General features: G+C 39.6%; 1 protein-coding gene across 1 annotated transcript in view; it reads left to right on the top strand.

Moving 5' to 3' along the window:
- Positions 1-24,797, top strand: part of LOC119474775 (nucleolar and coiled-body phosphoprotein 1-like) — a 111,290-nt gene that overhangs the window by 12,964 nt on the left and 73,529 nt on the right. The window contains exons 3-4 of the mRNA XM_037747056.1: positions 18,176-18,241; positions 18,497-18,571. Of these exons, the coding sequence (XP_037602984.1) occupies positions 18,176-18,241; positions 18,497-18,571 (141 nt within the window). The remainder of the gene's footprint in view (positions 1-18,175; positions 18,242-18,496; positions 18,572-24,797) is intronic.

A 24,797-nucleotide genomic window follows, 5' to 3' on the forward strand; every position in this document is an offset into this window, starting at 1 on the left:
CATAGCGCCCCCTACAGGAAACAGGACGTTGTTGTAAATTGACTATACATTGTCCAATCTTCCCCAAATTTGACATGTTTTAAAAGAGTCTTGGCCTGAAGACATGTACGTGCCTGGACCCCCATGGCCCGCCCCTAACGTCGACACTGCTGACCAGACGAAGGTCTCCCATGAATCAATGCTGATTCTAGTGTTGGCTTTTCCTGCCTCAGCCTCCCGCCCGCGGCCGGAGGGAACAGGGGATCTCAGAGTTTTGGTCGGAGACGATAACCTTTCTCTCTGTGGAGCCCCGTCACTTCACAAGACACAGAAAACCTCTGTTGGTCTGGAGGAGCTGCAGCAGTTATTTCTGCACAAACGTCCACTGTACATTCACTAAATATTGTCAGAGCTAAACTAACTCTTCTGCAGTGTGTAGTGTGCGCGCATGCATGTGAGAGTGGAGCGAAAGAGTGAGAACAAGCGCGGTGTGTGAGTGAGGGCAGGCAAAGCAGGCAGAGGAGCAAAGGAGCAGAGACTCCGGTCCTGGAGACCAAAGCTATGGTCTCTGACCGCAGCCAACACTGTTTAACAGACGGGCTTCACTATATAGAACTTTGTGGTTTTGGTGCTTCCGTGTAGTTTCTGTTGGAGTCTTGTCTGAACAGCGTAGCCACACGTGAGCGCGCATGAGACACCGACCCGCAATGATTTACACGTGTAAGAAGTTACAAACAGTCCCTTTAACTTTTATTAATGATACTATTAAAGTCAGAGAGAGACGGAGAGTCTGTCTGTCAGCAACAAACACGTTTTACATTATTTATCGTCATTTCCATTCAGTCACATGTGAGGCTGATAATTCCTGAACGTCGGGTTTGATATGAGTTATATCATTTACATTTTCCCTGAAACATTCAGCCTAATAATTTGGTCTCCAGGACCATAGTCTCTGCTGTACTCTGCTCCTCTGAACTGCCTGCCTTCACTCAGCTGTATATTGTACTTATTATTCACATATACTTATAGGCAGGGTCTGAAATTAGCAACCGCCACCCGCCAAATGCAGGTAAATTGTTGGCGGGTAAAATTGGCAGGCCATCCGCCATTTTGGCAGACAGTAAAAAATGTTAGGGGAGGGAATAGAGAACAGACTCCTTATTGTCTGATTCCTTGGTATCTCAAGCCTCCGTGACTACTGATTCCTCTGTATTGATGCCCTTCCACAGTAACGCGTGCACAATGACGCATAAGCACATTGTATCATGTTGCTGTTTGTTTTGGACCGGAGACACTGCCTGAGGGACGCACCCTGTTTTTTCCTTGATAATGCAACACTGTGAACAACAAACCTGTTGGCCAGGAGGAGAGTTAGTAATGTTACCTGTTAGCAGCTGGTGGGCAGCACAGTCCTGCTTGGTTAAATAACAGATCTACTAATGTTAATGGAGGTGCCATTAGGCACATTAGGCATTAGGCAGTTGTTATTATTATGTGGCGTTCAAACTCAAGCTCAGGAAAAATGACTATTGGTAAATTACGTTATCGTCTTGTTCAAATGTAACCTCGTAAAATTATGTTTTTGGCGAGAAACTTGAATAAATCCAGTTGTTTGAAGGAGATGTTTTCACAGCAATATAAAATAGATAATAGAGAGGGAATTACAGTATGACCTGTTTAACATCCTAACACTAGCTCTCAACAGCTTGCCAAGATTTTTCTAATCAAAGCAAATATTTAAATAATCATAATCATTTGAATTGTGTGTTTTTATGCAAACAACCCCTATAGATGACAATAACAAAGTACAGTACAGTACTGTGTACAGTACCCTCCCTGCCCTGAAAAATAGGGCTCCCCGGAAGCCACGGTGTAATTCGAATATTGTAATTTACCATGCATATAATGTTTTTTGTGTAAAATATATTGAACATTGAATGACATCAGATCTAAGATGTTATTATACCCCCGTAAGTAGTTGGGGATATATAGCGTTCCACGTGCCCTTCCGTCCGTCCGCCCGTTCACCTGTCACATTTTCGTGTCCGGAGCAAAACTATTTAATTTAGGAACTTCAAATTTGGTATGATGGTTGACAGTGTGGTCTAGTTGTGCCTTTTGGGGGTTAGAAGTCCACGGTGCCCAAACCTTTTTTGAGTTTTTCCAAAATGGCAAAACCTTTGGTGTTACTTTAGTAGGGATCAAGCAGTGAGCGGGGGTATCTGAGCCATGCTCACTTTTGCCTTGTTCCTTCATTTGGCGCAGAGATTTCAAAAGTGGCAGATAACATTTCTGAGTGGCAGACAAAAAAAAAGGTACTTGTTTGCCACAGTGGCAGGCAATGAAAAAAGTTCATTTCAGAACCTGCTCATAGGTCATGGCTGCTGGAGTCGGACTACTTGATGTCTTTTGCACAAATAATTGCACAGTTCACTGTACACAGAAGTACACAGAAGCTATAATCTAAAATATTAACGTGACGCTTAAGAGGAAACAACGTCTCATTTCTCTTAAAACATGTGACTTCCTGTAAATTTAGTGAAGGCTGTTTCAAACTGCAAACCGTAGCTTTTAGTCACCGCCCTGCTGCTGCTGCCACCTGATCTCATCTAGTTTGATTGTAATCTGAGTTCACATCAGTGAAAAATGTGTCTGAACGGGTCTGACAGCTTGGATCAACTTGACTGAGGTTTATTTTTAACTGTTAAGACTCAAGAGTACGACAGAGTATTAGGGCCACAATGAGGAAACAAATAAATCTTAGATTTTTAGAATAAAGTCATACGTTTACGAGAAAAAAGTCGTAATATTACGAGAAAAAAGTCATAAGTTTAGGTTAAAAAGTCTGTAGGGGTTCTACTTTAGTAGGTTTTGGTTATTAGCAAAATAATTAATAAATAATAATAGAATTATTAATATTAATAAAGATTATCAATAAACATCAATAATAAATGGGGCACCACCCTGGAATCAGGGACCAATGACCAAAACGTTAATATAGTCTCATTATATATGCTAAACTATCAATTTGGAACGTTGATTAATAATTAAATTAATAACTATAACCAAAATAGATAGTAAAGGTTGAAGGATATCGGAGTTCTTGACATAGTAGAGGTTGGCATTATTCACTCTTGTGCAACATTAAAGAGACCAGCATGTATATTCCACAAACATTTATTTACAAGATAATAAAGGTTCAAAACACAATATTAATCTAACTAAATAACTAAACTAAACAAACCAAACACAGTGTGTGGGTGTGTGTGTGTGTGAGAGAGAGGGGGGGGGGAAACAAGATGGGTTCTTGTCTCAAAATGTCTGTATGGCCTACAAAACAAAATGGCGGGCACTGTAAAACTACAAAGATGGCTGAATCAAAGATGGCGGAATCAAAGATGGCCATCAGCATGTCACCACATGACCTCTTTGTTCTTCTGAGAAGAAGGACAAAGAGGGGGGGGGGGGGGGGGGTGATGGGGGGTTAAGATTATCTGAAGCTGTATGTTTATGTTTAACTAATTCACAGTTTCTGTATGTGATCTTTATGTGTGTTAGATATGCAGTGGGTTAGAAAAGATGGTTAGTTTGCATGCAAAACCTTGTCTATGTGAAGCATAAACTAAACACATCAGATGTGGCGAAGCCAGTTACCCAAAAATCAAATACAGATAAATCAACACAGTCAAACTCAATGAATAACATTAAACCAAATCAATACAAGTACTTTCTAGAAATCAAAGTTGAACAGTCTTGCTCAGCCGTGTGCGATTGCTAATGCTAAGGCCCAGTACGTTACCAATCCATGGAAGAAAAGGGTTTGTGATTCCATGTGTTGAAGTTGTGGTTCCAAGTCAAAGAGGTCGTCTTTGCTGTTAGTTTGGTGCTAACTTCTTTGCTTGATAGCTTGAAGTTAGCTGGTGAAAAGGCCAGAGCACTCGCGTCGTCTGCCGTTTGGTTCCTTGGTTGCAATGGCTGTTTCCTAACAGGCCATTGATCAGAACCAGAACTGTTTTGCAAGTTCTGGACTTGAGAGCCGTTCACCTCAACCAGGTCAGCCTGGGTTGAGTAGATGAAGAGCAGAGAGAGCGCAGCAGCTCACCTCTCACACGTCAGGAGAGATGAGCAGATGAGAAGAAAGAGCCGTGGGTCACCTCCAGCAGCTGGTCAGCTTGTGTCAGGAGGTGAAGAGCAAAGAGTCGAAAGAGGAGGAACAAAGGACATTCCGCTGGTTTTGTTCTGTGTGAATTTCACACCTCTGGGTGAAATGTTACTGTAGCCAATGAGGACTGAGATCAGAGTCAAGGATCGTGTTACTGAGTTCATGAAGTGACTGTCTCTGCCACCAGAAATGGCAGGTCCCTACAAGTCATAATATGAGAAAAAAAGTTGTAATATTATGAGATTAAAGTTAAAAGATTAGAGATATTTAGGTAGCTGGTTTTGCCACACCTGATGTGTTTAGTTTATGCTTCACATAGACAAGGTCTTGCATGCAAACTAACCATCTTTTCTAACCCACTGCATTATCTGACACACATTAAGATCAAATACATAAACTTGAATTAGTTTTAAATATAAACATACACATTCTCAATCCCCACATCACACCCCCCTTTGTCCTTTCTGAGCACATTTGCTCCAAAAAAACAAAGAGGCAAGGAAATAACGTCTAACTTGTGCGTGCAGTGTCCGATGGTCACTGAAATGTACGGGTGTGTCGACCGGCGTCTCGCCAGTACCCCTGACGTGCGGGAAGGTGCGAGGGCCCGTTCATCGCTGCTTGCAGCTTTAATTTTCATTTCATTTTGTACAGTCACACATCACATGTAGAACCTCTTCTGCTTTATTCCACACCCTGTTATCATGTTTGAAATCAAGTTGTTTTTAATGTTTATTTTCATACTGATGAAGTAACAGTAACTATCACTTGCTGCAGGCCTGAAGATCCAGACAAGGACTCTGAGTCAGATGATGTTGGTTCGGTCCAGCCTGCAGACGATCTGTGAGTCTAATCTGTTAACCTCATAAACATTCTTTCACACACTTTCTGAATATATCCTGATGAAGCTGTGAACATCATTAAAACCTTTCTAGTAGGGCTGGGCGATATGGCCTAAAAACAATATTGCGATATTACCTTAAAATATCGCAATATTTTGAGGCAATATCACGATATACGATATACAGCTCTGGAAATATTTAACAGACCACTTCGAAATTATCAGTTTCTCTGGTTTTACTATTTATTGGTATGTGTTTGAGTAAAATGAAAATTTTTGTTATATTCTATAAACTACAGACAACATCTCTCCCAAATTTCAAATATAAATATTGTCATTTAGAGCATTTATTTGCAGAAAATGACAACTGGTCAAAATAACAAAAAAGATGCAGTGTTTTCAGATCTGGAATAATGCAAAGAAAACAAGTTCATATTAATTTTTAAACAACACAATACTAATGTTTTAACTTAGGAAGAGTTCAGAAATCAATATTTGTTGGAATAACTTTGATTTACAATCACAGCTTTCATGCGTCTTGGCATGCTCTCCACCAGTCTTTCACATTGCTGTTTGGTGACTTTATAACACTCCTGGCGCAACAATTCAAGCAGCTCGGCTTTGTTTGAGGGCTTGTGGCCATCCATCTTCCTCTTGATCACATTCCAGAGGTTTTCAATGGGATTCAGGTCTGGAGATTGGGCTGGCCATGACAGGGTCCTGATCTGGGGGTCCTTCATCCACACCTTCACTGACCTGGCTGTGTGGCATGGAGCATTGTCCTGCTGGAAAAAACACTCCTCAGAGTTGGGGAACATTGTCAAGGAAACCTATTGTTTTTCTAAGTATTATTATTATTTTTCTGCTGGAATATCGCGTTTTTGGGACCTTTTCCATCCCCAAAAACTCACCAAAAGTGGAATATGCGTCATAAGTGGCGTGAAATTCAGAGTTCTGTAGTGATTCGACTTGGGCGTCGCCAGCGGGCGAGATAGCGCCCCCTAATGTAGGCAGTTTTTCAGGGAAAGTTTCTTCGATCTTCACGAAATTCAAGTATGTCATTGCATACGTCTTGAAGTTCGTGTTAAATATTTTTGAGATTTTTTCGGCCAACAGGAAGTCAGCCAACTTGGATTTCCTGCGTGATTTTAAAATTTACGAACATATGTTTGAAGACTTCAGGATGCACAAAAACTCATGAAACTTTACACGCACATCCAAACTCATAATTACTTTGATTTAGTGGTGAAATTTTGCTTGGGCGTGGCATGTTGGCTCTCTAGCGCCCCCTTATGTCTTTTAGGTTTTGAACATACCTTGAGGTACTCGAAAACTCATGAAACTTGGCAAAATGATGGACACCTGTGAACTTTATGTAAATGTACAGTTATTGGGTTCAGCATGTTTAGCCGGCTCTATAGCGCCCCCTAACACGTGGAAGGCCATAGTTTGGTCAAAGTTGATCCTATATTCATGAAATTTGGTAGGTACATCCTGCTCATTATTTCAGACATATTCCTCATTGGGTTTCATTAGCTCCGCCCACCGGGAAGTCGGCCATATTGGAATATGTGCGTTTTTCATGTATTTTTTGCATACTTTTACGAACTCCTCCTAGAGGGTTTATCGGATTCGCGTCAAATTTGGGTGGTATAACCCTCAAACTACTGTGATGCTAAATTGCGAAGAAATATTTCATCGCTCGAACGGTGATGTCATACGTCATGTGCAAAGACGCCATTTTGTCACTTTTTAGGTATGAAACTTTGCGATACTCCTCCTAGAGGATACAAGCAATCCATCTCAAAGTCGGGCAGCAGAATCTCAAGACCTTCATGATACTAAATTGCGAAGCTTTTGTTTTTTCGTGAAACGGCGTTCTTGTGGTCCAGGTTCTCAGCTTTCAGATGATGTTCACCACTTCTCTGTGACATCTACTGTTGACCTGCTACCTGCCCCTAAATACCCCCTAAAGACCCCCTGGTCCCCCTAAGACCCCCTAGACCACCTGGACCCCCCTGAAGAACCCCTAGACCCCCTAAAGACCCCCTGGACCCCCTAAAGACCCCCTAGACCCCCTAAAGACCCCCTAGACCCCCTAAAGACCACCTAGACCCCCTAAAGACCCCCTAAAACCCCCCTAAATACCCCCCAAAGACCCCCTAAAGATGCCCTGGACCCCCTAAAGACCACGTGGACCCCCTTAAGACCTCCTGGACCCCCTTAAGACCTCCTGGACCCCCCTAAAGACCCCCTGGACCCCCTAAAGACCTCCTGGACCCCCTAAAGACCCCCTAAAGATCCCATGGTCCCCCTAAAGACCCCCTAAAGACCCCCTAAAGACCTCCTGGACCCCCCTAAAGACTCCCTGGACCCCATAAAGACCCCCTTAAGACCTCCTGGACCCCCCTAAAGACCCCCTGGACCCCCTGAAGACCTCCTGGACCCCCTAAAGACCTCATGGTCCCCCTAAAGACCCCCTAAGGACCCCGTAAAGACCTCCTGGACCCCCTAAAGACCCCCCTAAAGACCCCCTGGACCCCTTAAAGACCTCCTGGACCCCCTAAAGACCTCCTGGACCCTCCTAAAGACCCCCTAAATACCCCATGGCCCCCCTAAAGACCCCCTAAAGACCCCATAAAGACCCCATAAAGACCCCCTGGACCCCCTAAAGACCCGATGAAATCATAGATGAAAGACTGAGAGAGCTGAGAGTTGTTCCTCTGTGTTAACTCAAAGGCACCACCTGATGGCCATGCAGCTGTACTCACAAACATCTGGACTGAATCACAATCTTCTGGACTGAATCACAAACATCTGGACTGAATCACAAACATCTGGACTGAATCACATCCTGTCACCTGAAGTCAAACTGAAATTAAACATATTTTTTTAGGAGATCAGTAATTGTCTCAAAGTAACATTTGTTTCTATTAATTTTACATTTTTTACAGAAATATTCGTTCATATCTGCAAAGTTAGTGTTTTTTTTACTTTTGTATTTATTTGGTCAAAACTGTTTTTATCAAAAGGAAGAAATTAAAGTTTTATTTATGGCTGAAACTAACAATTATATTCATTATCGTTTAATTATTTTCTCCATTAATTGCATGATTGTTTTGTTTATAAAATGCCAGAAAATACTAAAAAGGTATTTGAATTGTTATAATTTCCAACAACATGACGTCATGTTTTGATCAATCAACCATTCAAAACCCCAAAAATATTCAGTTTACTGTCGTTTTTCATGACAAAGAAAGAATTCCTCACGTTTGAGAAGATGAATAATACAGTTTTTCTCGATTGTTTACACACATTTTCTGAAAGCATGCCTCATACTCTCAGAACTCTACACACAAATCAAAAAACACACACACAATGGGCAAAACCCCTCAATTCTCCTGCAAAATGAAACTATACATTCAAAACAATGTTATTTCTTCACAAAATGGTATTTTGTTTTCAAATGACACACACAAACCATCATATGAATAGACATTTATAAGAACCAGTTGAACACTGATGTGCTCAATGTAAAACACTATGATGAATGGAAAACACTTCTTCTCCATTCATCATAATGACTTAGGCCTTTTTTTTCTTACTACAGACAGTACATACATAAGTGTGTTGTAAAATATTTTAGAATATTGTTTTTATACTTAGAACACACAAATACACGGTAACAAATATATTTTATTTTCCCCACAAAAACAATGTACACAGTGTACATCCCAACCAACACAAAGTTGCACATACAGTGGTCTACATACAAAACAACAGAGGAATTTACTGTATACAGTTACAGTAAAAAAAACTATGCTACATCCTCTCTTCTGTTTCGGTCTTGCCACAGCACCTCATCCACATCACAAGCAATGTTTTCCCTGGCCAAGCAGCGGGGGAAATATCGCTTAGCATGTCGAATCCAGCCATGAAAAGCATCAACTGCTATATCTCCACATGCGTCTTCCATAGCTTGGAGAAGGGGTATACGCGTTTGTGGATTTCGGTCATACACTTTCCATCTCCAGGCAGAAAAGAATTCCTCAATAGGATTGAGGAATGGAGAATATGGAGGGAGATAAACAACTAAAAAGCGTGGGTGGGCAGTGAACCAGTTACGAACCGGAGCAGCCCGGTGGAAACTTACGTTGTCCCAAATGACAACGTACCTGAGCTGCTCTGGGCCGTCTATCTGATCTGGTGGAATGAGTGTGTTGTGTAGGGTGTCCAGGAATCTGATCAGATGGGCAGTGTTGTAGGGGCCAAGGGTAGCATGGTGATGGATGACGCCATGGTGGGTAATCACTGCACACATTGTGATGTTCCCGCCGCGCTGGCCAGGGACTTCAACAATGGCACGCTGGCCGATGATATTCCTTCCCCTCGTTCGTCTTTTTGTGAGGTTGAATCCAACCTCATCAATGAAGATGAACTGGTGCTCCACTGCAGCCACCTCTAGCTCAAGGACTCTCTGAAACAGACATGGAGTGGTCACTATTGTGAAGCACAATCATTAAGCACAATCATTATGATTACAATATTGAAATATGTATAATTTATGCAGTGTTGAGAGTATGCATCAATTGTGGGATTGTATAGGACTTACTTGCACATAGTTATATCGCAATTCTTTGACTCTTTCTGAATTGCGTTCAAATGGCACCCTGTAGACCTGCTTCATCCTCAGATTATTTCTGCGCAAGACACGGTCCAGTGTTGATAAGCTTACCCTATCAATATTTTGAAATATCTCATTGTTTTCTATTATTTTTCTTTGTATTTGCCGTAATGTTATGGCGTTATTTTCTAGGACCATGTTCATGATTTCAGTTTCCTGTTCAGGAGACAGAAGACGTTCCCGACCACCTTGTGTTGGTAATCTTTCAGTTCTGCAATACAAATAGTAAAATACTGTAAATACTGTGTAGGAATACATTTCCCAAATACTTGAAACATACTTTATTTTTACAGTCCTACAGAACAGTCCACAGGCAATACTGTAATACTGTACTCATTGAGTACTGTATTGATATGCAGTACTGCAATTTTCTAGTGAGAGTAGATGTCTTACCTATTCTCATTTCGGAAAGTCCGGATGATGGATGCTACAGTGTACCTGCTCAAATTTGGCTGTACTCTTTGCCCAGCCTCCCTCATTGTTAGACCATGGTTGACCACATGGTCAACCAAAGTGGCTCGGATCTCATCAGAGATTACGGTCCTTGGTCTTCCTCGTCCTCGTCCTCCCCGTCCTCCTCCTCTTACCCTCACTCCTCTGGCTCTGGCTCTGCCTCTGTTTCCAATGTTGGCATCCATTGCTCCAAAACAGAAGAGCTCACCTGTTGCCCTTTTATGCTAAAGCTCTGATTGCTAATTGTAACACTGTGACAGGTGTTTGCCCATGTGATGAGTCAGTGTGCATAGTAGGGCAATTGACTTTAGAATTTTGAATGACAGTGTGTTCCTTGTGAAAACGAGATTTCCTTCATGAAAATTGTGCCAAATGCAGAGAATTGTGTGAAGTGTTTTGAAAAAAGTGTGTTTTAGAACTGCAATTTGAGTGTAAAGCAGGAATTGTGCTTGTAGTTTAGCAGAATTGGTTCAGGGGGTTGGTGCATGAGTTACATGTTGTGGTCATTGTATGTCAAGTACCAGTATTTGTGTGTAAACAATTGAGAAAAACTGTAATACCAGTTAGTTATTAGTTAATAAAACTTCTTCTTATGATACAAACAGCTTTATTTCAAAAGAAAAAAACCAGAGGAAAAAACAGCGTTGAGAAGATAAAGGTGTCTTCACCGTCGACCTTATTCTGTCCTGAAAAGTGAAAGAATAAATAAATCTTGAAATTAAAGGTATATTTTTGATTGTAAACACATTACTAGCAGATTCCTTCACTTTGACAAAATGATAAAACAATGTTGAAAAGATGGAGATTCTTTGAATCGCAGACAAAAACGTGACATTAATTCTGCTTTATGTTACAAACAAACACGGTTTCATGTTAAATCATATTTGACCTTTCATTGACTTCACCTACAGAAAGAAGGGAGGAGAGGAGGAGAGGAGAGGAGTGGAGGGGAGGGGAGGAGAGGAGTGGAGTGGAGTGGAGTGGAGAGGAGAGAGAGAGAGAGAGAGAGAGAGAGAGAGAGAGAGAGAGAGAGCCAAGTGCCACTGCAGTGCCAAGAGATGAGCAGAAAGGGGAACCCCCTTACCCAGCTGGTCCTGAGGCTGAGTTCATCAACCCTCTCCTCTAACACACCAAGGCCTCTGGACCAGAACAGACCACCAATTAGACTCAACCAGATTACAACACAGTTCAAACTAAACTACATCACCTATTGGCAAACACAGACAAAGGCACAGAGCAGAATGCAGTGCTATCTGGCTCTAAACCGACAGTACACCATAGCAGACTATCTGAGCACGGTTACTGATCTACATTTAAGAAGAACCTTGACAAAGTCCAGACTGAGTGAGCACAGCCCCGCCGTAGAACAGGAAGACCTGGAAGACCTGGAAGACCTGGCTCCCTGTAGAGCAACGGCTGTGCTCTCACTGCAGCCTGAGTGAGCCTGAAACAGACAGAGCTACACTTCCTCACCAGATGTGAGAAATATCAAAACATCAGGGATATATATTTAAAAAAAAAAAATTTCATAACTAAACATTTCCTACAGCTCTCAGATGAAGAGAAGTTATCTGTCCTACTGGGGGAGGACACTAGGACCTGTGAGCTGGTAGCAGTCTATGTTGGACTGTTCCGACCTGGAAGTTAGAGGCAACACCCAGATAGCTCTGAGTCATCCGGGTTGCTCAGACTTCCTCTGGCAACGCTAGATAACCACCAGACTCCTGTGATTATGTCTTCCAGCTCATCGACACCTGCCAATGAGGAGAACCATAGAAGTACAACAAAGGTACCCACCACCCTGCTTTATTGTGTTTATGCTGCACGGTGGTCAGCACTGGCGCCTCACAGATAGAGGGTCGCAGGTTCGAATCCGGCTTGGGGCCCTTCTGTGTGGAGTTTGCATGTTTTCCCGTGTTAGCGTGGGCTTTCCTCCCACAAGTGAAATAAATCATAATGAGAAAATGAAATGATTTTTAAAGAAAAATCCCCAACATGATGGTAAATAATACTTGTACAGTTTACTTCAATGAACATCTTCAGTACAAAAAGTACATATTAGTTAGGTAGATCTTGGTTTTGTTTAAATATGCCGAATTGTAATTTTATGGGTTATTGTTGTTCAGACGATTAAGCTAAGATGCCTATATATGCTAAAGTCAGTTGTCACTTGTTGCCACGGTAACTATTCAGGTATTATGCAGCCTGATGGAGACGCCAGTGTGTCAAACTCAGTTATCCATTTTCCAACACTATCTGGTAACTTGACCCAGAGACGCCACGTGATACCAACGCCATCATACTATTGGCTCACCAGCCTCAACGTCAGATACCTTCCACAGATATAAACAAAACATTCATTTTGGACCCGTCAAAACATTTAAAATGATTAGTTCACAATCAGAAGAATTATTTTTAGGGAAAGCCATTCTTTTATTCAGCACCTTTCTAAAGGCTTTGTAGATTTATTTATTTTATTATTCATCTACATGAAATTGTTAACTTTCCATCCAGAAATGAAAAAAACTAACTTCCATGGCCTCCGCCATTTCTGACTACGTCAACAAACACGTCACAACTCGTGAACTCTGAGCTTTCAGAGACTTTCCACTGACGAGGTCGTGAATACGACTCACAGCTGTCAGTCATGATGTCCCGCCCCCTTTTATATCATCAAATAACTCATCAAAACCAAACTGATCAGAAAAACATCAGCGTGATGAGAACTATACATCCGATGACAAAAACCATCTCTGAAACATTGATCTGACGCGTTCTTTGAGTCTTTAGTTCGGTTCATGTCCCATCCACTAACATGGAGTGGGGGGGGGTCTATGAACATCCAGATGTTCTGGCTTCAGTTTAGTGGAGCTGTCATGTCGTCCATCTTTATATTCAGTCTGTGATCTCACCACTAACTAAACTACTGTAAAAGAAAACTAACAGTAGAACTGCGTTTTCTAAACTGTTTGGTTCAATATAGACGTGTTGAGGATTCCTATTGGGAAGTCCTTTATTAGTCCCCACTGTGGGACTAATAAAGGACTATCTCATCTCTTATCTTATCTTAATGTGACTTTTTATCTTTTTATGTGTTAATGTGAGATTAATGAATTGATATTTTTGATTTAGTTTTTATTCAGTACAGAATGAAGAATTAACTTCATTACTGACTTCATTATGCTGGTTGACCACCGATGAACAAATGCCTTCTTGTCAGAATGTAGTAAAATAATAAAATATATTTTACTCTAGATCTGTTACCTCCGTTATTTTTCAGTTCCCACCGAGAAACTCTCGTTCTAATCTGCTGCCGACATTTCCTCTGCTTCTTTCAGAATGACCTGCCTTTCCCGAAGATGGAAGGTAGGCAAACATCTTCTAGAAGAATAATGTCCTGTGTTGTTTATAAATATAAATCTAGTTTATTTGAATAAACTAACTTCAGTGACTGAAAGGGAAACAAAGAGCTGCCACAACAAAACTGTCCATTCTTTGTTTTTGATGGAACTGAGTGTGTGGAGTGTTGAAGTATCTCGATGATAAACCTTGTATATATTGTAGTATAGAGAGTATGTGCACAGTCCATCAATCTGTTCTTATAGCCATGTAATTATGTGGCTTTTATGGATTTTAAAAGAAAAAAAATAACTTGCTTGATTATGCAATGACTAAGTTTCCCTTTTCTTTCTTTCAGACCATGCAACTGAGAGTAAGTAAAATAATAATTTAAATAGTTTTTTGACAGTCAATAATCATTTTGATTCCACTGGATGAGATTTCAGGACTACATGGAGAGAAAAAGTCATAATATGACAATAAAGTCCAAATTTTATGAGGAAAATGTTTTATTTAACAGGTTAAAGTGGTAATATTTTGAGAACAAATGAAAGAGTTGTAGCTTTGAGAGTTAAAGGGGACAAATCATGAAAAACTCTGTTTCAGTTCTTGTGTTCATCCATCTGGGTCTCTGGAGTTCCCACCAACCCCGTCAGGTTATTATGGGCTGTCTAGATCAGAAAACATGTGACTCAACCAGCCAATCAGATGTGGCTCCCCTTCCTATGTCACATGCAGCCTCATTAGAATATACCGCCCACAGCTGGAGAGCTACCTTTACAAAGGTGAACCATGTTTATCTCACCAGCCAATCAGAGCAGACTGGGCTTCTTAAAGAGACAGGAGCGCTTCAGACAGACGGTGAATACAGAGATATGCAGACAGACGGGAGGAGAACAATAATGTGTTTATTGAACATTACAGCATGTAAACATGTTCTAGTAGAAACCCAAAATACAGTATGAACCTGGAAATGAGCCTGATATGTCTCCTTTAACATATTAAAGTAGAAGTTCAGCCCAAAAGAAAAATAAATAAAATAGTATTCTTGAACATATAACAACCTGTTTTTCTTAAAATATTACTTTTGAAATATGTGTTTACAATGTCATTCTGTGGTACATCTTTTTTACCTCAGAGATTAAATGTAGTGTCTGTTTTTTAACCGATGCAGTTGTGAGACAAGATCTAAAGGTCTGTACCGGCGGGTTACAGACGATGATTGACACCCTGGACCGGCCCGGTAAAGCTTTTACTGCTGGTACCTACGCCTGTGCTGGGTCCATGAAAGATGAATCGGGGGATGGAGTGTACGTCGGTGCCGGAATCGGCCATGCTCAGGCTGAATGGGGCATTTTTGATGCTCAGGCTAAAGGGCCCAACGCCAGCGCTGGAGCCGAACGCTCCAAGGTAGCAGGAGCCAGAGCCTTCGCCAAAGCAGAACTGGCCAGCGCTTCGGCCTCCGCTGGTCCGGTGAAAGCTACCATCGGTCTGTCGGCTGACACCGGCGTCGGCATCGGACCTGGAGGGATAGAAGCAAAGGTGCTGGGAACAGGCTTCACCATCGGCAGAAAGATCGGCGTCTCTGTGCTTGGCAGTGGAATTGAGTTTAAACTATGGTAGACCGTGGTTACGGCAGACCGTGGTTACGGTAGACCGTGGTTACGGTAACCACGATAGACCGTGGTTACGGCGGACCGTGGTTACGGCAGACCGTGGTTACGGTGGACTAATACAGCTGTCTGTGGTTGTGTTTTCTGTAACATTGAAAGCATCTACAGCCTTAATAAATGAAACCTTTACAGTCTCATATCTCTTGTGATTTTTCAGTGTCTGATGCTTTTTAGAAAACAGAACAAACATGGTAGAATATTTACTGAAAATAAATAAGATTATAAGACTTTTACTTATTTTACCATTTCCTGCCAACTACTTCCTGTGTTTTTTAAATATAAAACATCTTGCAGCTAGCAGAATAAGAGCTGTAGTGGAGGTCTTTATGGTTTTTATATCTCAGCTGAGGCTGATGGGAATGTCAGTATTAGTATTAGTTATATACTGTAATATATTGGTCCGAAGTACAAATCACTAGGTTAATCCAGATGGAGTGCACCAACATGATGGTAAAAATACTGTATGTGTAAAAGTACTTAAAAACATCTTCAATAAAAAAGTACATATTTTGAAGCACAAATTGTGTAAATACATTTATAAGAAGTGATAACAATATACAGCTCATGTTCATCAGAAGATGTCCAACACTCTGCGTGCTGTAGCATTAACCGCCAGGTGACCATGGTGGATATTCATTCTGCATTTAATCCTTAATATCATTATATCATCATTAATATCTTCTTTAATCATTAAACTTTGTCTTTTACCACACTCCTTCTAGTCTCTGTCGTTCTGAAGAAAACAGATGCTGAAGTTGCTCCATTTAATACGTGATGTAACTTTAACCTATTGACCTCTCTCCGGTCGGTTTCTCTCACCGTGGTTTTAGATCCACCTGTTGCAAGATGATGATGATGATGATGATGAAGGTTGGATGTGTAATGTCAGTTTGTTCCTACGAAGTAGTTGTTGCGTCTCTGGTTCTCACTGCACGCTGTAATAATCTGTGCTGTAGTTGTTAGCCATGTGACTTTATGGATGGCAGCGTTGGCCCGTCTACCACGTTGGTCCACTCTGAAATATCTCAACACCTCTACATGTTTTATTGTTGTTGTTAAGATGGTGAACGTGGTAGCTCATTGCCTTACAGAGTCTCTAGCATGGCTGTTAGGCTTGTTTCTGAGTGTTGGAGCATTTCCTGGTTCAGCAGCCGCTCTGTCGAGATAAACAGGCAGTTAAACAACACCTTACATTCTGACTGATTTCTCCATAACTATAGTTTAAATTGATAAAGACTAAATGTGGATGTTTCTCTCACCAGTTGTTGTCCCTGCTCAGCCTGCTGTAGAGTAACATTAGTCCATTGTTTTATTCCACAATAACAGAATAATCCAAACAGGTAGAAGAAGTAAGATGTGAGAGGAGCACAGGATGCTTTTTACTCTCCTGTGCTTTAATGCACCTGGTTTGTAGGTCTACTTTCTCTCATTTTTTTCTATTGAGCTAGATTTTAAAAAACACACAAACGTCAATTCACTAGTGAACGCTACGCATATAACTGTGAGCGTCAATGCTTGTGCTAAAAGTGTCAATAATCAAGTTAATATCTTCATTGAGAGTTCAGATGAAGTCGTGCCGAGCTGTGCAGCGCCGTGTTGCCCAAGTACATGTCCTAGTTGATTCCTAAACACTAAACTATCACTGTTTTGTGCTTTATTTTGCATTGCAGTGTTAAGTCCTTCCATTACCAAACTGTATGACTTCATTTTACTTATATCCTAGCTGTTATTTCAGTTTAGTTTTTTTGTCAAGAGAGAATTCAGCTGAGGGGGCACAGTGACCTTTGACCCCCAAGGCTTGTATCCTAACGCAGACACTGACTACACCCTTTATTTACTCCCCCAAAGATATATATATATCTACTGTGGGATGGGGTAGAGAGCAGTTTGGAGGGATGGGCTCAGTTTAGTTACACTTATGTGTTTTCTCTTCAGTCAGCAGCCTTGCGAAACAGTTTTTTCCCACCATCTAAAAGGTATTGTAACTACTTTATTACTTTATTAATCTTATCTCCAGAGTCTGTGTAACATCCGTTTATTCAATTATTGCATTTAATTCCGAACAAAAAAAAATAAACAGAAAACTGGTCAGAAAAGGGTTTTTATTTTGTTATTTTAAATAAGGGTAACAGTGCAGCGCTTTATGTAGGCCCACTGTTTTAAAATAGTCTAATAAACCAGATGAACAAGTCTCATTTATGTTGTTTGGTTTTAATTCAACACTATGATCAACATCCATTCAGCGTCGGTAATATGGAGTAGAACCTGCATCTGATTATTTTATTAGGAGTCAAATGTGACGTGTTACTGTTTTCTTCGTCTTTATATCGGTAGTCTGAGAAACAAAGCAAACAATCAATCTACTATTTAGTCGTTTCACTGAGTGAGAAAAAGCAGAAACTCCATTTCTCCACTTTAAGACTATAAGATAATGAAAGTACTGAGAGATGAACATGTTGTCACATGCAGCAAGTTCTTCAGTTAGAGGATCTGAAACCTGCAGATATAGAAGTTGACTTGATGTAACTGTACTGTCAGATCAATGTGATTAGTCATTGATAACTTGTCTCAGTCCTAATGTATAATTACCCTTATAATAATCTAATAATAATCTAATAATAATCCATGTTAAAGTGAGGAGTGTCAACTTTTATTGAACTTCTCTGATACTGATATATATATATATATATATATATATATAGGTTTAAATTATCGTTTATCATTATGTCTTTTTTTTTTAACTGCTTACATACTTGAGTTGAAGACACACCTGTGCACATGCACGTACAGTTTCCTGGTTATGAGTCTTTTCCTGATAAGGTGAAACATCAGCATGCAGATGCAGCTACCAGGTGAACACTGAGTTCTAGCAACATTAGAGTTGTAACTAAGGTTCAGTTGTTTTATTTCTGCGTGGCATGGCGTCATACAGAGTTTAGATTATGATGTTTGCTTATCACAATAAGCAAACATCTTTTGCTTTATTCCACACTTAATGTTTATTTTCATACTGATGAAGTAACAGTAACTATCACTTGCTGCAGGCCAGAAGATCCATCCATGGACTCTGAGGCAGATGACCGGCGTTCGGTCCAGCCAGCAGACGATCCGTGAGTCTAATCTGTTAACCTCATAAACTTTCTTTCACACTCTTTTTGAATATATCCTGATGAAGCTGTGAACATCATTAAAACCTTTCCAGCATGGTTACATTCATCTTTTCTGTCGCTGACAGACACTAAAGTCAGTAAAATCATCTTCCTTTTCTTATAGACCAGAACAGCTGTGAATGTTAGTCTAATGTCTAATAATCTAATCTCCCATCCTGTTGGTCTTTCTCTCTTGTCTTCCAAAATCCATTCCAGTGATACATCCTCTGACTCCGATGTGTCCATGAAGAGTGATAATTCAAAAGGTCACATCATTGATTTCTCTGTCAAGTAAGCTTTAATTAACATTAAAATGTAACTGCATTGATTGACAGGGTTAAGGTTAAATAACATACTTGGTTAAAACTACAGTCTGCAACTTTTATAAAAAAATAACTTTTTGTGTGTGTAATTATCTTTCTTCCAAACACTCATGAGAAGGTCGGCGAACTGAGTCTGACAAGTCATATGACTTCACTATAAATGTCAAAGAAAGCCGCCCCTCTCCTAACCAGAAGTAAACTTTTACTGACATTAAAATGTTGCCTCATTATGAACATTTTGTACAGTCACACATCACATGTAGAACCTCTTCTGCTTTATTCCACACCCTGTTATCATGTTTGAAATCAAGTTGTTTTTAATGTTTATTTTCATACTGATGAAGTAACAGTAACTATCACTTGCTGCAGGCCTGAAGATCCATACATGGACTCTGAGTCAGATGATGGTGGTTCGGTCCAGTCTGCAGACGATCTGTGAGTCTAATCTGTTAACCTCATAAACATTCTTTCACACTCTTTTTGAATATATCCTGATGAAGCTGTGAACATCATTAAAACCTTTCCAGCATGGTTACATTCATCTTTTCTGTCGCTGACAGACACTAAAGTCAGTAAAATCATCTTCCTTTTCTTGTAGACCAGAACAGCTGTGAATGTTTGGGCCTTTACATCCTTATAATACTCATATTGTCCTAGAATGATCCCACATGATGGAGTTAAAGTGGGAAGTACTTTAAAAAGAGGAGGGAAATCATTGAGTGGGAACAGAATCTACTTTTACTTAACTTCTCTGATTCCTACTTGGTAGTTTCTGTGTTTCCAGCAGTGGATGTTTAATAATCTAATTTCCCACCCTGGTGGTCTTTCTCTCTTGTCTACTAGACTGAGTACAGAAAGCTTCATGAGGAGGCGCCATTATATATTATAACTATTTATTAACTGATTAAATACTTGAGTTGAGGACACACCTGTTCTGAGTCTTATCTGGGTTGTGAAAGGTGAAATATCAGTGTTCAGATGCAGCCACCAGGTTTGTTACTAAAACACTGAGGGGTGAATTCACAAAAGGATTGTACGGCTTTTGTAGCCGCTAAACCTGCACAAATAAGACAAAAAGAAACTCTCAAAGAGGGTGAAATACACCCGTAACTGTGCTGCTTAGCCAACAGCGTCTCGGTGCTCCTGTGATAATTACACATATTTAAATTAGGAAATATTCTGACATTTGGCACAAAATTGTCCCTTTTCTATTCAAATGAGTAGAACTGCCCCTCTTAGTGGATTAGTTGAATAATTAGTTGTTTTGGTCTCAGTCAACTTAGATTTCTTTAGTTGATTAGTTGTTTTTTATGCTCTTTTCATGCTGAATGACGTATTTCCAGGAAGCTTCTGAGCACATCTCTGGTAAACAGCAGATTTAAAGTGGTGCTTTAGTGAGATTCTTTGTGGAGAAACTCAGTTTTACAGATCTGTCCATTAAATCAACTAATCGATTAGTCAATGAAATTGTACGAGTGTTAGTCTTTGGTCGAGGACAGCCCTACAAATGAGCCTCATTGCAAAAACCGTCCAAGTCTTGCAGCGCTAATAGCCACCTCTAAACTCTGATGACCTCCTCCTGAAATATACAGATATTTATTAAAATACCAAACTCCAAAAGAGACCATTCCAGCTCTTTGCTCCAGTGTGTCCCTTTGACAGATCCATGTAAGTGTCTTGTAGGTAAAGTGTGTTTTTCTGATGATCACATGAATAACAGAGAGTTTATTATCAGAAGGACACTGTTACTCTACCAGATATCTTAAATATCTGTTAACAAAGTGATTGTTGGAGCCATAATGTAGTTTGTTTTATTTGATCCTTCCTTCAACACAAGGTGACATGCAGTTCTGACATTGACCACAGGGTGGAGCATTAATGTAGGAAGTGTATATAGGTAAACTCCTCAGGTGATGACAGTCAGGTGTGTGAGACGGGACTGTTCACAGAAAGTAGCATCATTTTCATTTCATTTTGTACAGTCACACATCACATGTAGAACCTCTTCTGCTTTATTCCACACCCTGTTATCATGTTTGACATCAAGTTGTTTTAATGTTTATTTTTATACTGATGAAGTAACAGTAACTATCACTTGCTGCAGGCGTGAAGGTCCATACATGGACTCTGAGGCAGATGATGGTGGTTCGGTCCAGTCTGCAGACGATCAGTGAGTCTAATCTGTTAACCTCATAAACATTCTTTCACACTCTTTTTGAATATATCCTGATGAAGCTGTGAACATCATTAAAACCTTTCCAGCATGGTTACATTCATCTTTTCTGTCGCTGACAGACACTAAAGTCAGTAAAATCATCTTCCTTTTCTTGTAGACCAGAACAGCTGTGAATGTTTGGGCCTTTACATCCTTATAATACTCATATTGTCCTAGAATGATCCCACATGATGGAGTTAAAGTGGGAAGTACTTTAAAAAGATTGTAGAAATCATTGAGTGGGAACAGAATCTACTTTTACAGAAATTCTCTGATGCCTACTTGGTAGTTTTTGTTTCTGGATGTTTAATAATCTAATCTCCCATCCTGGTGGTCTTTCTCTCTTGTCTACTAGACTGAGTAGATCCTGTACCAGTGAAACGTCCACTGACTCCGGTGTGTCCATCAAGAGTGATATGTCAAATGATCGACTCATTGATTTCTCTCTCAAGTAAGCTTTAATTAACATTAAAATGTAACTGCATTGATTGACACGGTTAAGGTTAAATAACATACTTGGTTAAAAACTACAGTCGGCAACTTTTCTCATTTTCCAGCTAAACCGTGCACTACAAGATGATTCTGAAAACATCTGAGGAGAGAAAAAAGCATTAATGTAACATAATATTGATTCATATTTGATCAGCGCTGCCTAGTTTGACCGTTTGGTCGAAGTTTGTAAATTATTGACAGCTGCTCAGAGACGGCAGATTCCAGATCAGCTCTGATTGGTTGTTTTCCTCAGTGAAGTCAGTGAAATCCTGCAGATGCCGTTAGGAGCACCGGAGGACACAGAGGAACATGATTTTTGTCAGATTACCTGTTTCATGTACTACTGTCACGATATAGTGATCATCTTATAAAAATTACTTTTTTAATCATATTTGCTCCATTTCTACCCACTGCAGCTTTAAATGTCAGGGTTTAGATTATAGTTTATCATTCTATCTTTTTATTAACTGCTTACATACTTGAGTTGAAGACACACCTGTGCACATGCACTCTACAGTTTCTTGGTTATGAGTCTTTTCCTGATAAGGTGAAACATCAGCATGCAGATGCAGCTACCAGGTGAACACTGAGTTCTAGCAACATTAGAGTTGTAACTAAAGTTCAGTTGTTTTATTTCTGCGTGGCATGACGTCATACAGAGTTTAGATTATGATGTTTGCTTATCACAATAATCATTACATAACCTCTTTTGCATAGCCTTCTGCCCGTATTTTCTCTTTCCTTCTTATTTTGCTTTACTCGGGACGCTTCCCCTTATGAAAAAGTACTATACTTCAAGTTTATTTCATGTAGTATACTTTCTGTAGTGAGTATACTAATATCAATGTAGTTTACTTGTAAGTTTACTAATTCAATACTTATTGGGACTAAATTGGCTTTTTAGTTATAAAAGGATACTTTAAGTGTAAGAACATTCAGCTTTAAGTACACAACTAGTTTACATCTAAGTTGTATTTTGTACTGCAACTATACTAATAACTATACTACAAGTGAATAGGTATACTGTTAGTTTAATAGTTATATACTTGTAGCCCACTTTTTAGTTCATGAAAGTTACTTTAACTGATACTTCGTCAGTGATACAAGTATAGGCCAAGTATACGTAAACTTTACTGTATACTTGTCTGTATAAACCAAGTATACTTAAGTATATCTCTGATAAGTACATCAAAAATAAACTGAAAGTATAATCTTATTTTTAGTTTAAAATAAGTATACTAATAGCACACTTGAATAAACTTCTATTGGTAAGGGTCTGGTCGTCTGGCCCCACGTGGGGATGTAACCTCCAGCCAATAACGGCGTGCAGGGTGTGCAGCCCGTTCAGGTGGTCAAATACCACCGCTTTGTCACGTCCCTCGGCTTCTGATACCAAGACACAAGCATTAGGCTACACATCAATGGGCACAAGTCCTCCTTTAGATGCTTTGCGGCCATATTTGACGGATGAGAACGGGGCCAACGAATGTTGCATATTATTCCTTTAAGAAAAGTTCTCTTTAAACAAAGCAAATCCATTTAATCAGCAATACTTTCTATTGTTATGCTGAGTTTGTTTTAACCTGCTGTGGTTCCAGCTTTGAGCTTGTTGACCTTTGAGCTTGTTGACCTTTTACCCTTTTGTGTCATTAATACCCAATGAAAACAACATTATTCACCTGTAACATTTATAACATTATATCATATATTTTATACGCTGCCCACCTAATAATTAAAATGTTGTTTGATACGAGACTTTTATATACTGAGGGGTTCTTGTGATGAAGTCATTTTAATATGAAGATCATCTTGATTATATCGTCTTCTATTGGAGAGTCCTAACTGGTAGCGAACGCAACGTTTTGAGCTGAACTTTTGTTGGACGTCCTGTTCCTATATTTTTGATGTTGCTTGTGTTGAGAGTGCCACAACGTGGATGAAGAATATGTATATTTTTATAGTGTGCATCAGTTTATATAAAATGAGCCGTCACACCATGTTCTAACTGAATGCATCGTGAGTGTGTGTCAGAGGCAAAATCAGTTTGATTATATTGTTTTCTATGAATAGCAGATAGATCCTATCTTGTCATGACGAAACCTCGTCATACCGGGGAATGTTTTGTAAAGAGTTCAAGACTTTTGTTGTATTATTATTATTCTGTTGAGAATAAAATCAAGTGTTCATACATTTGTGGAGTCGGTTGTGTGTTTTTGAAAAAGGGATTCATCCATTAGCAGATAAACAGAAGGGAAACATCGTCTGGTATAAAAATCTATGATTCAGAAGCTGCAGCTTCCTGAGAAACTTGTATAATCAGGAAAATGTACTTAAAATATTAAAAGTAAATAACTCAGTGGAGGAAAATGGCCCTGTGGCTATTATGTGCTACACAATTAGATTTTTATTACTTTCATTTGAAAGCAGCACATAAATGTTTCTGTTTATACCAACTGAAATTTATAAGGACTAACGCACTCTGTTGAAGCCTCATATTTACTTCAAATAAACCTTTGAATATTTTTTAATTTGAAGTACAAAGTAGCATAAAATGGAAAAAATAAAGCACAAGTACTTCAACATTTATTACTAATAACTTTATTACTTAGATATTTTATTTTTAAATATTTTATTTATAAATATTTTTATTTTATTTAACATGAAAACACCAAGAGAGAATTTCATACCAAAAACAACATAACTTTGGAAGATACCAGCTTGATTTGACTAACTCACACTGCTGAAGCCTCAAATTAACTTCAAATAAACCTTTGAATTTTTTTTTAATTTGAAGTTTAAAGTAGCATAAAATGGAAAAGGGAAAGTACAAAAATGTATTTTATAACTACTCTATTTAATTTAAGTTAATTTAAATGAATTTAATTTAATTTAATTTAATTTAATTCCCTACATTCATTAAACTTAACTGTCCATTTAAAAGCAGGGACATAAGAAGTGCCATTACATAAGTAGGGGTTTCTATTGCCGGTGTTAACTCTTTATATGACAACATCTTTACTAATTTTACATTTTTATAACACCCAACCTAACACTTAAAACATACTTGTACCTCACTCTGAAAACGGACCCACTTTTATTATTATTATTTAAATGAAACAACATCTTGCCACCTTGCCACCCCTCCGGTCCGAGTTGGTCTCGTCCGTGTGTCCAGCATCAAACGCACATGTTGGGTGTGTTGTGTTGAGGATTGCAGCGATATTACAGCATTTAGTGAACCTCTGCGCTGTTACGTTGCTGTCTGCTCTCTACTTGATCGGACATCGACGTGGACCCGCGGCGATGCCGTCTGCATGACCTGCGGCTCCGTGCTGGAGGACAACATCATCGTGTCCGAGGTGGAGTTCGTGGAGACGGGAGGCGGAGGCTCGTCGGCTGTGGGACAGTTCGTCTCCTCTGAAGGTGAGAGAGATGAAATAACTCACCTGTACAGAACTGATTGTATTGCTTTGTTTGTTTTTATCAG

The sequence above is a fragment of the Sebastes umbrosus genome, chromosome 16, assembly GCF_015220745.1.
Source record: "Sebastes umbrosus isolate fSebUmb1 chromosome 16, fSebUmb1.pri, whole genome shotgun sequence".
NCBI lineage: Eukaryota > Metazoa > Chordata > Actinopteri > Perciformes > Sebastidae > Sebastes > Sebastes umbrosus.